This window comes from Anomaloglossus baeobatrachus, chromosome 2 (genome assembly GCF_048569485.1).
Source record: "Anomaloglossus baeobatrachus isolate aAnoBae1 chromosome 2, aAnoBae1.hap1, whole genome shotgun sequence".
Classification (NCBI taxonomy): domain Eukaryota; kingdom Metazoa; phylum Chordata; class Amphibia; order Anura; family Aromobatidae; genus Anomaloglossus; species Anomaloglossus baeobatrachus.
The window spans coordinates 269,806,240-269,822,233 of NC_134354.1; the positions used below are offsets into that span (position 1 = coordinate 269,806,240).

The 15,994-nt window shown below is 40.5% G+C and overlaps 1 protein-coding gene across 1 annotated transcript in view; it reads right to left on the reverse strand.

The window, feature by feature from the left end:
• The window catches only part of LOC142289690 (contactin-associated protein-like 5), a 766,069-nt gene extending 751,487 nt beyond the window's left edge, over nucleotides 1-14,582 (reverse strand). The window contains exons 1-2 of the mRNA XM_075333618.1: nucleotides 14,507-14,582; nucleotides 14,259-14,452 (exon numbers count right to left, since the gene is read on the reverse strand). Of these exons, the coding sequence (XP_075189733.1) occupies nucleotides 14,259-14,452; nucleotides 14,507-14,582 (270 nt within the window). The remainder of the gene's footprint in view (nucleotides 1-14,258; nucleotides 14,453-14,506) is intronic.
• Nucleotides 14,583-15,994: the final 1,412 nt, after the last annotated feature.

Sequence of the window (15,994 nt, forward strand, 5' to 3'; positions counted from 1 at the left end):
CTGCCTTTGGCTGTGCTACGCTGTGATTTTCCCAAATTGCTTGGAGAACCTTACTGACATCATAATCCAAGGTCTTTAAGGTACACTGACCGTATATACCTGTCTGTCAAATGATTCAATATTGTTGCCTTCAGTTTCTGTTTGTTTGAACTTTGCCATTAAACAGTGCCTTCAGCTACAATCACCTTTGCAAATTCCTGTGATTTCTAAAACTTGCATCTACTACTCCTCAGACCTGCTGGATGTAGTCACATAGGGACAGACTAGCCCCTGAAATGAGCGTCATGATGGCGCATTGTTCCAGGGAGGGGGCAGAGGCTGCGGTCACTGACACAGTCTCTGCACCCTGATGACAATTTTTTTGAGTATCCCAGCATGCACTGAGATTCTCAAACAAATCATCATTAGACAGGAAATAGAAAAAAGATAAGATAGCAGTTATAGTGCAGTTCAGGAATGAAAGGAAATGTATAATACAAGTATATTAGAAAGTAGCTTAGCTAATAGCATCAAATAGGGAGAGATTTAAATGAAATTTACTTTTGCCTTCGGACGACCATTGACTACTGTATTATGTAGAGTTATTTAGATGCTAATCACATTGCGCTGTTATCATCTTTGTAAATTCCTGTGGTTTCTGCATTCTGCATCTAAGCTTTTCTGCTATTTAACCCATCGCCTGCATCCTGGTTCAGACCAGCTGTGTAAATCTCCACCTGCTCTCTGGAGATGGCCTACTCTCATAACCCTGTTCTCCACTTGCTTGCCCTCCAACATAGCCCGTGAACCCAATTATTTCTGCTTTGTTAATGCCCCAACCTATGACTTAGTTTATTCACTTCACTAGGTGAGCCCTAACATACTTTTACCCGCTGTGGATATGAGACTGAACTTTTACCAGTATTGGTGCCAAATTTTATATATAGAAATTTCAGCGTAAACCCAAACCACATACTTTTTTAAGGGATTATTCATTTTCAAATATTAATTTTCAAGAGCTTTGTAACACCCGTGTGCCTGCTGTGCACTGCTGCCTCCTTCAAGAAGGAACACCAACGTGTTCCCCGCTGCAGCTGGCCAACAGTGTCCTCTCCGCTCCTTTTGCATACCCCATCAGGGGAGCTTTCTCTTTCCCAGGGCCTGTGTGTAGGTCACCTGGCAGGATCTTTAAAGCACACACTATCCTGGCCTCCTAAAGGGACAATGTGCGCACCCTAAAGTGTCTCCTGCCTATGGCTGGGAGTCTCTGTGTACGGAGGTACCTGAGCAATTAGGTTCCTAGTCTGCTCAATCCCGCTAGTTTATATAGTCACCCTGTCACTCTTCAGTACCGATTCCTGCTGATTACTCTGACTCTGTCCTGCCAGTCTCCAGTACTGATTCCAGGTTACTGCTCCAAATTTGTTCTATCTACCTTTAACTGCGCCCCTGAGGGTCAGTTGCTGCAGTACAGGGGTATGGCCCTGGCATGGTATCTGGTGCCTACCAGCAGCCCAGGCCATCTTCACCATCAGAAGCTCTGGTGAAGACCTAGAAGGCACTTAGTCATACCCCATCAGGGTAAGCCCTGTCATGGTACAGTGGCTTCACACTCACCAGCGTGACAAGCCCTCTTAGACAATTCAGATGTCTTCTGTTCAACACCATCATCTTTTGGCCAAGTATGAGAATCATTATGCATAGAGTCTAAACTCTGCATGATACAGAAACCTTATTGGTATAAGTTGGCATGGTATGGGGCGGCACGGTGGTTCAGTAGTTAGCACTGCAGGCTTGTATGTTCTCCCTGTGTTTGTGTGGGCTTCCTCCGGATATTCCAGCTTCCTCCCACACTCCAAAGACATACAGAAAGGGAGTTTAGATTGTGAGCCCCAATGGGGACAATGTTCCTGATGTATGTAAAGCGCTGCAGAATATGTTAGCGCTATAAAAAAATAAAGTTTTATTTATTTATTTTATTTTTGTGATGATTTTTTTACCTAGTGGCATTGTACAGAAATTAACCATTCTTACTCAGGAATGCTATTAACAAATCCCCTGCCATCTGATAGCAGAAAAATAAGAGTTATGCCCATAATACATGTAATCAACAGTTTATGTATCCCAAGTTTTGTATATTATTACCCTAAATCTGGGTACAGGGTAGAGCAGCAAAATAATAGACATCAAATAAAAATTCTAAAAGGCTAAAATGATATATTATTAAATGAAACCTAATTACGCTGCCATTTTCCACGTCTATGCCAAAATAAAGGTTGTTCCAAACGGCGCCCATTGTGAGAGTGTTCCAACAGGAGTCACTGCGAGGCCTCCATGTTTCATTGTTTACAAACTGCTTATCACCGGGAAATAACTTGGCGGATCTTTACAAACTGTTCGCCGAGAGCAAATTAATGATGCATTTGTTTAGCAAAAAGCATTATTTTCTCCCCCCGCATCTTGCCGGATAAGTACACTATTCAATCTATTTAGAAATAGTTTATTTGCACTGGAGACGCCAAGTTTGGAAATTGCATGTTTAATTGGTGGTGGTATCTGCTGACAGCTGGTGAAATGGTAACAGCCTGCGTGAGAGATGGCCTCCAACGCGATGCCAGTTATTTAAGGCTGCAATGGTTTCGAGAGATACAGCATACCGCAGACGCAAGAATATAACAGATCTCTGCATATTCTCCATCTGCACAAACACGCAGACATTTGTTTCCCACACACAACGCTTCTCGTCAAGGGTCTCATTACAGCTTTGTTTCTGGGTTATCACAGCAAACACTGAAGAGAGGTGGAAGGTACAGACAATAACCGAACATATTTAGGCACTAACTATTGTGATTGTCCTAATTCCAGCGAAATATAAAAGTTCTCCCATCTGTTAAGTTAAAATAAATGTCTGTAAGAAGCAAAATTATTAATTGTTTTACATATTGGTAATTTAAAAGTTGTTACTTTCTTGCACTGTACATTCTGTAGGGAGCAGTATTACACAAATTATATTCTACATAGGAGCAGTATTATAGAACTATACTCTTCTGCATAGCAGCAGTATTATAGAAATTATATTCTACATAGGAGCAGTATTATAGAAATTATATTCTACATAGGAGCAGTATTATAGAAATTATATTCTACATAGGAGCAGTATTATAGAAATTATATTCTACATAGGAGCAGTATTATAGAAATTATATTCTACATAGGAGCAGTATTATAGAAATTATATTCTACATAGGAGCAGTATTATAGAACTATACTCTTCTACATAGGAGCAGTATTATAGAAATTATATTCTACATAGGAGCAGTATTATAGAATTATACTCTTCTACAGAGGAACAGTATTATAGAAATTATATTCTACACAGGAGCAGTATTATTGAATTATACTCTTCTACAAAGCAGCAGTATTATAGAAATTATATTCTACACAGGAGCAGTATTATAAAATGATATTCTTCTACACAGGAGCAATATTATAGAATTATACTCTTCTACAGAGGAGCAGTATTATAGAAATTATATTCTACACAGGAGCAGTATTATAAAATGATATTCTTCTACACAGGAGCAATATTATAGAATTATACTCTTCTACATAGGAGCAGTATTATAGAGGTTATACTCTTCTATATAGAAGCAGTATTATAGAATTATACTCTTCTACATAGGAGCAGTATTATGTTATATTCTTCTACATAGGAGCAGTATTATATATTATATTCTCCTACATAGGAGCAGTATTATAAAAGTTATACTCTTCTACATAGAAGCAATATTATAGAGGTTATACTTTTCTACATAGGAGCAGTATTATAAAAATTATACTCTTCTACATAGGAGCAGTATTATAAAAGTTATATTCTACATAGGAGCAGTATTATAGAAGTTATACTCTTCTACAGGAGAAGTATATAAGTTATATTCTTCAACATAGGAGCAGTAGTATATGTTATATTCTTCTACATAGGAGCAGTATTAGGCTATGTTCTCATGTCCTGTAATCATTCCTTTTACTGGATCCATTTGGAAAATATAAAAACGGATCCGTTAATTGTACAAACAGATCACTTTTATCACTAATCCATTAATGGATTCATTACCATTATAGTCAATGGAACTAATAACTGATCCGTTATAATTTTATATAGCTAGCGAGCTAGAGAGAGAGCAAGATACATACTGTAAATAGGTGTGCAACACATATAGTATATACTGTCGCATTCTCCTGCAGATTGCAAGCTTGCACGCTTTAGTGCCTTTTATGTGGCACTAAAGGGTGCTTAGCTTTGCAATTAGTCCTAAATTCAATAAAAAAAAAAACAAACAATGTGGGGGTCCCCCTTGTTTTTGTAGCCAGCTAAGTTAAAGCAGAGAGCTGCAGCCTGCAGACCGCAACTGGCAGCTCTACCTTAGCTGGTAATCCAAAACTGAGATCACTTTTTTCAACTACTGGATTAGTAATGGGGGTGTCTGCTAGACACTCACCCATTACAAATATTCAATTCACAGCCGGCATCAACTCCATTTATTTCCCCGTTTTCCACAGCAGCAGGGCAAAGGGATGAGCTGATGTGAAGTTCCAGAATTGGTGCATCTAATGGGTAAGCCACTTCTGGAGAGGCTATGGTCTGATATTTTTAGGCTGGGGAAGGCCCAATAACCATGAGCCTTCACAGCCCGAAAATACCAAACACCAGCTGTCTGTTTTACCTTGGCTGTTGGTCTAATTTGGGGAGGGACCCCATGTTTTAAATTATTTAATTTTAAATAAATAATTTAAAGTAACAGTGTGGGGTGACTCCTGCTTTGGATTGCCAGCTGCAGCAGTCTGCTTTACCTTAGCTGGCTACCAAAAATAATGGGGACCCCACGTTGTTTTTTTTTTTTTTTTAAAGTATTGAACTTGGGGCTAAAAGCAGGTTAAACACCCTTTAGTGCTATATGAACAGCACTAAAGTGTGCAAGCTTACAATATGCGGGGGGGAGCATACAGCATATACAGTAGGAGGCAGTTTTATAGTAAATATATTCTTGTAAATAGGGACAAAACAATTCTTGTATATTGTGGCAGTATGTAAGTATTTATATTCTAGTGTATAGTAGGCAATAATAGTAGATTATTTCTTGTACATAGTGTTGGTATAGTAGTAATTATATATTTTTTTAAATATAAGGCAGTATTACAGTAGTTATATTCTTGACCATAGTGGTAGTGTTATAGTAGTTATCTTTTATATAATAGCTTAATTGTAGCAGTTATATTCTTGTATATCGAATCATTAGTATTAATATTCCTACACACAGAGGCAGTATTATAGCAGTTGTATTGTTATAAATAGGACAGCATTATAGTACCTAGTATCTACAGAAAATATTAAATATAGAAATGTGTTTAGAGTTGTTGCAACTATTTAAAAAATTGTTTATGGGAATACAAACTTATGATGACCTTTGACACATTCAGAGCAGGAATGAATGTGTCACATGGATTCATGTCTTTTTACATCAATTAACCCTTTCACGACCGGCCGATTTTTCGCTTTCCGTTTTTTTTTTTCGCCATTCTTTTTCTGAGAGACGTAACTTTTTTATTTTTCAGTCAATATGGTCATGTGAGGGCTCATTTTTTGCGGAACGAGCTGTACTTTTAAATGAAACCATCAGTTTTACCATATTGTGTACTAGAAAATGGCAAAAAAATTCCAAATGCTGAAAAATTGCAAAAAAAGTGCGATAGCACTATGGTTTTTGAGATATTTTATTCACTGTGTTCACTATATGGTAAAACTGATGTGTGGGTGTGATGCCTCAGGTCAGTGCGAGTTCGTAGACACCAAACATGTATAGGTTTACTTTTATATAGGGGGTTAAAAAAAAATCGGAAGTTTGTCCGAAAAAAGTGGCGCACGTTTTACGCCATATTCCGTGACCCGTAGCGTTCTCATTTTTCGGGATCTTAGGCTCAATGACGGCTTATTTTTTGCGTCTCGAGCTGACGTTTTTAACGGTACCATTTTTGCGCAGATGCTACGTTTTGATCGCCTCTTATTGCATTTTGCGCAAAAGTTGTGGCGACAAAAAAACGTCGTTTTGGCGTTTGGAATTTTTTTGCCGCTACGCCGTTTACTGATCAGATTAATTGATTTTATATTTTGATAGATCGGGCGTTTCTGAACGCGGCGATACCAAATGTGTGTATATTTTTTATTTTTTTAACCCTTTAATTTTCAATGGGGCGAATGGGGGGTGATTTGAACTTTTAGGTTTTTTTGTTTTTTTTTAATTTTTTAAAACTTATTTTTTTACTTTTTTTTTTTATTTTACTAGTCCCCCTAGGGGGCTATTGCGATCAGCATTCCGATCGCTCTGCAGTATCTGCTGATCACAGCTGGAAGGCTGTAAACAGCAGATACGCTGTCTTTCTCTTTTGCTGTGCCCCGGGCACAGCGAAAGTGAAACCAATTCATGTGTAGTACAGGAGTCATCACATGACCCTGTGCTACCATGACAACTATCGGGAGTCACGTGATCGCGTCACGTGACTTCCGGTTTCGGCGGTAAGTAAAACTTTACCGCGATCGCGCTTATAATGGCGCTGTCATGTATTGACAGCGCCATATAAGGGGTTAATCGGCACGAGCAGATAACGATTCTGCTCGTGCCTAGCAGGCACACATCTCAGCTGTGAAAATCAGCTGAGATGTGTGCCGATCGCGGCATGCTGCCGCCGGAGGACCGCGGGCAGTAAGATTATGTCATTTAGGACGTAATTTTACGGCCCGCGGTCGTTAAGGGGTTAAGAGATGTGCTCCTCAGACCATCCTGGGGCATCACAGCCCTGGACTAGATCCTAATCAGAGGACAGTAAAACTTTCACACTGAACTGCAGCAATATTGATGGCCACAACAGTTTGTCCTCTTGCCATACTGATAGTTCTGCTTCACATAACTTGTCTTATTTTTTGCCCCATTCTATGTCCTGTTGTGTATAAATATGTGACTCTTCAGATTTTGTGTTATATTGAGCCTGAAGAGACCTGAGTAGTCTCGAAAGCTTGCTATTATTACCATCGTTTCAGTTAGCCATTAAAAGGTATCAACCACTGAGGACTTCAGTTGTTTTTAAACAATTTTTTATCTCTACTGGCTAACATGGTACAAAGATATATTTTACCTGCAACTATTTATATATTTATCTACATCCAAGTGGAAGATTGTATTCCATACCAATTTTAAGTATAAAATTCAAGACTTTAATTCCTGTAAAAAGCTGATTTTGACCCAGTATGTACAATCCTTTTTTAAGCTTGAGAGAAACCTGTACACACTGGAACAAAATGTTGTATTTTACATGGATGAATATAGATTTCTACTGGTTTGAGGTTAGAAACCTGGAGTCTTTCACCCACAATTTCACTCGCCTTGCTTTGTCCTTTTTTGCATCTGCCTACCTTTCCAAGCCATACAATATCTGTCTAAATAGTGAGCCCTTCTATAAAAATCCATTACATTTTGCAGTGTACAGTTATATATCCAACTCAGGCATCTTCCTATCAATTATTTAGATATTGAAGTGATGTCGGGAGGTCATACATTTTAACAAGACTTCTCTACACCAGAGATGTGACCTTGATCTGCATACTCACTTTCCAGTGTTTGATTCCTGCCAACGAAAGAATCAATTATAAAACTGCAGATGCTTTCTGAAAGGGTTGCAATTTACTATGGTGTGCAAAGATTTGGCCAATTTTTCCCAATGTTCAGAATAATTATTTTTCTACCCAAGACCTACACTTACTCTATGACATTTTTATATTAAGAACTTCAGCATTGGAAATAAAAGTGAATTGATCAAGCAAAATACCCTCGGAGAAGTAACTTCTGCAGATCTTGATGAACTTGCCCTGTGGCTTGACCTCCTTGCCAACATTAGAAAGTACAAAGTAGAATAAAAGGTTGGCCCTCTAATGTAGGTAATTTCCTTTACATTATTCTTCATTCAATATTAATGCCAGATAAAACACCGTGTTGCTTAAATGTATCTACATGTCAGACATAAATCCAGTAGGCTTATATGGATTGTCCCACTAGAGGCCGAATCCTTCAGAATTTGACTTCCGGGTAATCAGTTGATTTTTCCAATGCCCTTACATTTAAGTCTCTGGGTATGTAAAACAAATCAGATCCCACACAGTTTTATGGATACGTTTCCATTAATAACTTAGGAAACTGCACTTTTCTGAATGTAGATGTATGAAAACAGATCGTACACATGTCTCATGGATGTCACATGAACATAAAAACATATACATGTATGGCACACAGAAGAATATGGATGAAAAACAAAAGAAAAATGTTTTCTAGGTGAAATTCTGACAATTGTTCATCTGAACCTGGCCTAATGAAAGTCTAACTTTAGTCCCTCAAAATCTAAAATTCTTCTAGAGTGCAGCTCACCATTCTGGTTCCTGTAGCGCTCCTGATCCACATTCCTAAATTGCTAATGTGTCCTAACAGATCAAAAATACAGGGATTTCCTTAGTATGCTCTGTTTTTGGGGAGTCAATGTGTAAAAGATTCTTCATTTTACTCAGTGGTGCATTATCTGACATAAATATCAATAAAGACTAATTTGAACTATACCACTTTAATTGTAGCAGCTACCCTTTCTGTACCTCAACATAGTAAACACTAATGCATTTTCTAGGGCACATTTTGCTTACCTTTGCAATAACTTTTGTGTGGCGTGATACTTAATGGTTCAAGAAGGGGTTAAAATGCACCCAAACACAGCAACCGCCCAGGCACAAGCCTAGTTTTTATGTGCTTAATCAAGAGAGTACAAGATTTGTTTGAGACTGATAGCTTCTCTTGCCCTAAAAATTATTGTCTAGGAGTATCAATTAGGGCCTATTTGCAAATAGGGAATACCTACTATTAAAATGTGTGACATTGTTGAACCTTTGAAGTCTTAGTCAGTATATTGAAAACGTTTTGCAACTTTTTAATATAGTTTGTGTCTTGAATTCTCATCATTTACAAGAGTTCTGCCTACGGTCAGTTTTTGGATTGTAATACATAGATGCCAACTGTCCTGGATTTTTAGAGACTCTTGGCCTGAAAGGGGGTGCTTTGTTACAAACTAGAGGTGTTACCAAGGGAATAAAGGCATGCAAAGGATGCCCAGAATGGGGAACATTATACCAGGAAGGGGCTCTGGATGGAGAACATTATAGCAGGAAGGTGAGGGCACATTTCCAGGTTTTGCACCACAGCACATCTGCCTCTCTTTATGCAACTCTGTTGATGCGTTTCTTCCACACTGCTGAAATCTTGGCTGCTTGGACAATTTGAAAGCCAGTTCTGATCTAATTGATAAAAAAACTGACAGCACTTACCATACTGAAATGTGAACAGGTGCATAGAGTAGGTACCCATTTATAAGATATGCTGTGACGTGGCAACTGGGCAGATATACAAATGGCTATTTCTATATGCTAAATATCTCATTTTTCTTAGATTTCCCTTGGCAATAATGCATATCTATATTCACACATTTATGGTTTTCATACTTTAGCATTTCAGAGGACAAACTGTCTTTTTTTGTATTTTATGTCATGTTCAGTTATGCACTTGTTCACATTTCAGTTTGGTGAGTGCCGTCAGTCTTTTTGTCTATATTCAGGAGGGTCATACCTTCTGACCATGCACCCCTCCCCCATTTGCCACAGGTAATTTTATCCTATATAGCAGGTTCCTACTTGCCCAAACACATGAGGTTTTTAACCCGAAGAGAGGCTTCAACATAGAGTAGGTACCCAGCTACGAGATATGCCGTGACATGGCAACTGGGCAGATATACAAATGCCCGTTTCTATATGCTAAATATCTTATGTTTCTTAGATTTCCCTTAGCAGTAATGCAGGTCTATATTCACACATTTATGGTTTTGATACTTTAGCATTTCAGAGTGCAAACTGTATTTTTTGTATCTGATCTAACTGATGACACAGTTGATGGAATGTAACAATATCTCATTGTAGATGAAATCTATCAACCTGGACTACGAAGCAGAGAAGACATTTTTGCCACAGCATTCAATTCACTGAGGACTCCCTGCACTGATGCAATGTAATTATAGATAAGAGGACCCATGTACAGTATGTTCCGGTTCGCCAGGTTCGGCCAGACTTTAGTTAAAAGTTAACTTTGGGACCCAGACTAAACGTGATTCCAGACCCCAAATCCCATATAACTCAATGGGGACCAGAACTAAAGGGCTCAACTCGAGTAACGAGTATAATGGAAGTTATGGATTGGGCAGTTCAGCTCTCCAGCTACATCCAGCCAGTCACAATCAGAGCATGTCAAGAAGGAGAGAGGGTCGGGTTTTTTTTGGACACACAGCATTCGAAAGTGTTGTTTTTACCCTCAGTGAGAGCCATTCAGAGACTACAATCAGCTCGCACTGTGCCGAGCACCAAGCGTACCTAAGCACCCTGATGCTCGATCAAGTGGTTAACCATCCGAAATGGAAACAGACTTTTTTTTTAAAAACTGTGTTCGGGTTTGAGCCCCAATCATCCGGTGTTTGGTACAAACCCCCAAAGTTTACATTTGGGTTCGCTCATCTCTAATTGTAATACAATGCAAGTGCCTCTAACTTCATATCCATAAATTGTAATTCAGAGTCATCAACCTTCTTGATCTTCTTCACTAACAAAACTCTTTAGGAAGATGTCAAGTGTTAAACCGTAATAGCAGAATAGAAAATCCTCTATACATCTGAGGTAAGTAAATTTCAGGCAGGATGAGCTAAGTGTGTGGCTGAGGCCGTCACGTAATAAGTCTTTTACTGAGGGAGGTACATTCAGATGCAATGTCTGTAGCAGAGATAATGCTGCATAATTGATACTATATGCCTTTCACTTCCATTTAAATGCTATACTATATTCCCATAGATGACTCGTGGTAGAAATGTTCCATTTTAGTTTCTAACGAATAAAAGACAATAATGTGCATCTTACGGTTGTGACCTCAACCTTCACATTCACTACATTCCTTTAGTTTAGATATTAGATTGCCTTGTATCATGAGACAGTAAACACTGGCACTAATTATATAGCATCACGTTTTACAGCAAATGCAGCAAAAGCATCGATTCTCCTTTTTGGAGATACAGCTAGCAGGAAAATTTAGGTCAATGTCTAGGAAATATATGCAAAATAAGAAGTGCCCCAATAGGTGACAACCCTACAATGACAACGTCTGACCCTGTAAAGAGCCTTGACATATAACGCCATCAGCCATGCCAGAGAAACTCCTCTGTAGACAGTAGAGATGAGTGTGGAGACACGGGAGTCAGTGGGTGCTCTCGTCTGCTGGCCCGGCCGCCTTTAGAAAGGCAGCATGGCCCAGGGCTCATCCCAACTGAACGCTCGACCTCCTTAACCGTGGGCGGAACACTACCCATACAACACAGGGTGAGGGAATCACAATATTAGGACTTTATTGGATCCCCAAACAATTAACGGCACATAGCACATAACCAGCAAACCCCCAAAATGTAACCGGCAACAGTTTCTCACCCTTACGCTAGCTCACCAGGGATTAGAATGTCCGTACCTCAGAGATTTCAGGGCTACTTACTCCAAACCAGCAGCACCCCTCTTTTGGTGGGCACCCACCGAGAACGGAATAAGGCCAGATTTAGGAAGCTGGCTGAGGACCGCAAAACCTTTAGTCAGGTGACTGGATTGTCCCAAGCTGGATTCCTTCCTTAGATAGTCTTTGATATCTCAGCCAAATCATTGCAGTCGATGCTGAAGACCATATAGTATTATAATCCAGGTTCGGTTATGGCTTGCCAATCGGATCCGCAGGTCCTAAATTGGTAGCATGTAGCAAGAGTCTAGCTGGGCAATGGACAGACCTCCTTCTTATACCCATGAGCTCTCCAATCAGATCATTGGGGTCTTCCCGATTAGTGGATAAGACTGGGCTCTTATTGGCTAGTTTTAAAGTCGTATACAAAATATCCCTAATAGTAATGGTCTCTGGCAGAGACAAGGGAGAGGCAGCTAAGTTACATCGCATAATTGATTTGTCTGGGTATCTGACCTTCACTGGCCAAGGCAATTACATGAGTCAACAAGAACTGTAAAGGTCCCGTCACACACAACAACATCGCTAACGAGATTGTTGCTGTGTCACCGTTTCTGTGATGCAGTAACAATCTTGCCAGCGATCTCATTATGTGTGACACCTACCAGTGATCAGGCCTCTGCTGTGAGATCGCTAGTCGTTGCCGAAGGGTCCAGACCATTTTCTTCAAAGTTGATGTCCTGCTGGGCAGGACACATCGCTGCGTTTGACACCTAACAATGACCTCCTATACAGGTCACTCATCGTTATACAGGTCACTCATCGTTACTGCATCATTGGTAAGGTCTGACTGTGTGACATCTCACCAGCGACCTCCCAGCGACTTACCAGCGATCTTTATCAGGTTGCATCATTTTCGGGATCGCTGGTAAGTCGTTAAATGTGACGGGGGCTTAACACTAGACTCCTAAGGGTACCTTCACACTTTAGCGATGCAGCAGCGATCCGACCAGCGATCTGACCTGGTCAGGATCGCTGCTGCATCGCTACATGGTCGCTGGTGAGCTGTCAAACAGGCAGATCTCACCAGCGACCAGTGACCAGCCCCCAGCCAGCATTGACGTGCAAGCGACGCTGCTCTTGCACGGAGCCGGCATCTGGAAGCTGCGGACACTGGTAACTAAGGTAAACATTGGGTATGGTTACCCGATGTTTACCTTAGTTACCAGCTCACACCGCTTAACTTAGCGTGTTCAGGGAGCAGGAGCCGGCACTGGCAGCGTGAGAGCTGCGGAGGCTGGTAACGAAGGTAAATATCGGGTAACCACCTTGGTTACCTGATGTTTACCTTAGTTACAGCTTACCGCAGGCTGTCAGACGCCGGCTCCTGCTCCCTGCACATTCAGGATTGTTGCTCTCTCGCTGTCACACACAGCGATGTGTGCTTATCAGCGGGAGAGCAACAATAAAAAAATTAACCAGGGCTGTGTGTAACGAGCAGCGATCTCACAGCAGGGGCCAGATCGCTGCTCATTGTTACACACAGCGAGATCGCTAATGAGGTCACAAAAAACGTGACTCAGCAGCGATCTCAGTAGCGATCTCGCTGTGTGTGAAGTACCCCTAAGAGTCTTGTAGAAACAATGAAGGGCTTATCTCCTGTCTATAAACAAACTATCTTAATGTCTGGCTGAATTTTAAGAAACTTAACACATGCTAGGCACTGACAGAGTCCATGTCGTCACAATGAGCACATCAGGAAAAATTACATGTTGGCTATTTACATTGATTTTCCCAGGAAATTCAAATAGTAGAGAGGTTATTCTCTGCAAATGTAATGCCCTTTACTGTGCTGTGGGATCTACAGAACCAAGAGCTTAGAAAGGTAATATATAAAAAATAAAAATATTACTAAAACAATGATGAAGCCCGGGAGGAATCTGTAGCAGCCTTAAAGGCTATCACGTCATGAGCTCACCATTACCATAACCTTCTTGCCATAATCTGTCATAAGTCGTTAGGGGTTAAACGTATGCATATTTATTGGATCATGTTATTTTAGTTCTTTATTTTATTTTTCCACCCAAAAAAGATTCAGGTTATTTTCCAATTGAAATGTGTAGATTATAAGAAACATTAAAGATAGAAATTATTCTTTTTTGTTTCATTATTTTTACTTGACAAAAACTTGTTATTTTAACAGGGGTGTGTAGACTTCTTATAGCCACAGGACAATATATACACATTTATGCACTCTTGAAATTACTGTGGAAAATGAAGCATTTCTCCCAGAAATTGATTATAATTACACATTTATTTCCTTTGTGCATTGGAGAAACAAAACAAAAAAAAACTGTGAAAAAAAGCAAATTGGACATAATTCCACTCAAAGCCCCAAAATTGTTGAGACCTTTCCAAAACTGGGTAAACAACCGTGGTTGAAGCATGATGCTCGTTTAAACTCACCTGTGGCAAGTAACAGGTGTGGGCAATATGAAAATCACACCTGAAACCAGATAAAAAGGGGACAGGACTCAATCTTTGCATTGTGTGTCTGTGTGTAACTAAGCATGGAGAACAGAAAGTGAGATGTATGTATGTGTCTGATGGTATTAACCATCTGTTTAGGAATAGTGAAGCAATTAAATAACAGAACCATACCCAGATGGTGTTGTCATAATGATACGGTTTCCAGTTGCGTCCGGTATCGCTAAACATAACACTGAAACGTGTCACCCAGTCAAAGCTTCCATGTCGTCCCTGTGTGGCTGCCCCTGTGATGTCAAATCTCTCTCCCAAATCAATCTGCAGCCATTGCTTTGCATTGGATTCCAGGGGGGACCAACCACCGACTCCTGCAAGAAAGAATGAAAACAAAAGCTAAATACAAGAGAACCTTGTGTAATCACTACATTGTTCTGAGCAGCAATTATCTGCCAAGAAAGGAGCAATTAACAAATCAAACATAATGTTAAATGTTGACATCTTATGAACTTCTTAAGTGTTTTTTTTCAGGAAGAATTAACATGTTCTCAGTCAACTTCACATCTACATCTCTCAGGACTTCCTCCAATAAAGCAGGGGATGGCTTTTTACACAGATATAATACTCAGACACACGTATACATTTTAATGTCTCTGAAGATTCCCAGCACTGGAGATATAAGACATCAAAGCATTGTCATTGCAGGTAACTATTCGGTACAAGCTATCTTGTGTATGAATGGTGGCTTTTAGGGATGAGTGAGTAGTGAAATACTCGAACACGCTATACTCGTAACGAGTAGATCCTAATACTTGGGTACTCGTTACAAGTAACGAGTCCAATGCAAGTCAATGGGAAATGCAAGTAATTATCTGTTGGACCCTACAAAGCAGTCTGGGGTCTGAGTAAAAGGCTGAAATGGATGCATGATTGTTTAAAAGCCGGGTGGTAAAAAGCCGTTGGCTTTTTTTAAACAATCAGCTGATACACGCTCCCCGCCTGGGTCCTTCGCTCCCTGATGCTGCGCTCCCCGCTGCCCGGTGCTTCGCTGCCCCGCCACCTCCCCATCCGATCCTAAGTTAGGACCGGGCGTGAGAGGGAGCAGGGAGCGCAGCACCAGGGAGCGAACGACTCGGGCGGTGAGCGTGCATCAGCTGATTGTTTAAAAAAGTCGGCGGCTTTTTACCGCCCAGCTCTTAAACAATCATGCATCCATTTCAGCCTTTTACTCAGTCCCCAGACCACTTTGTAGGGTCCAGCAGACAATTACTCACATTTCCCATTGACTTACATTGCACTCGCTACTCCTAACGAGTAATTACAAGGATATTCGCGGAGTAACGAGTAGCCCGAATACCATACTACTCAGCGAGTACCGAGTACTAACGAGTATACTCGCTGATCCCTAGTGGCTATAGCTATGAGCGATCTGTGTGATCGCACAGAGCTCCAGCCAGCAAATTACATTGATAGTTTTGACCTGGGGCAAAATGTGCCCTGATCTGGTCTCTTTTCTCATTCTTTTTAATATCAAGTGAGTAGCTCAATTTCTCCTCACTGAATACGGGGAAACCAGCTAGACAGTGTGGCTCTGGGAAGAAGCAGAGTACAAAGCTATCAGAGTAATGAAACACTCACACACCTCCCAACTTTGGAAGAGCATAGAGAGGGACACATTAAGTTGCGATCCATGGCAAATATTGATCATGCTCCTAGCCACACCCCAAGCCATACTGGTTTGCCATTCGACCGTGGCAAGTGGTGATGTCAGAGGAGTGGTGGCAGTGAGAGACATTCAACAGCCGGACAAAACTGCAGGGCGTAGACCTAAATCTGAGACTGTTTGCTCTATCCCTGATGGTTGGCACTGGTGATGATTGGATCAATTCACGGTACTCCGGCCCAGAGTCCAT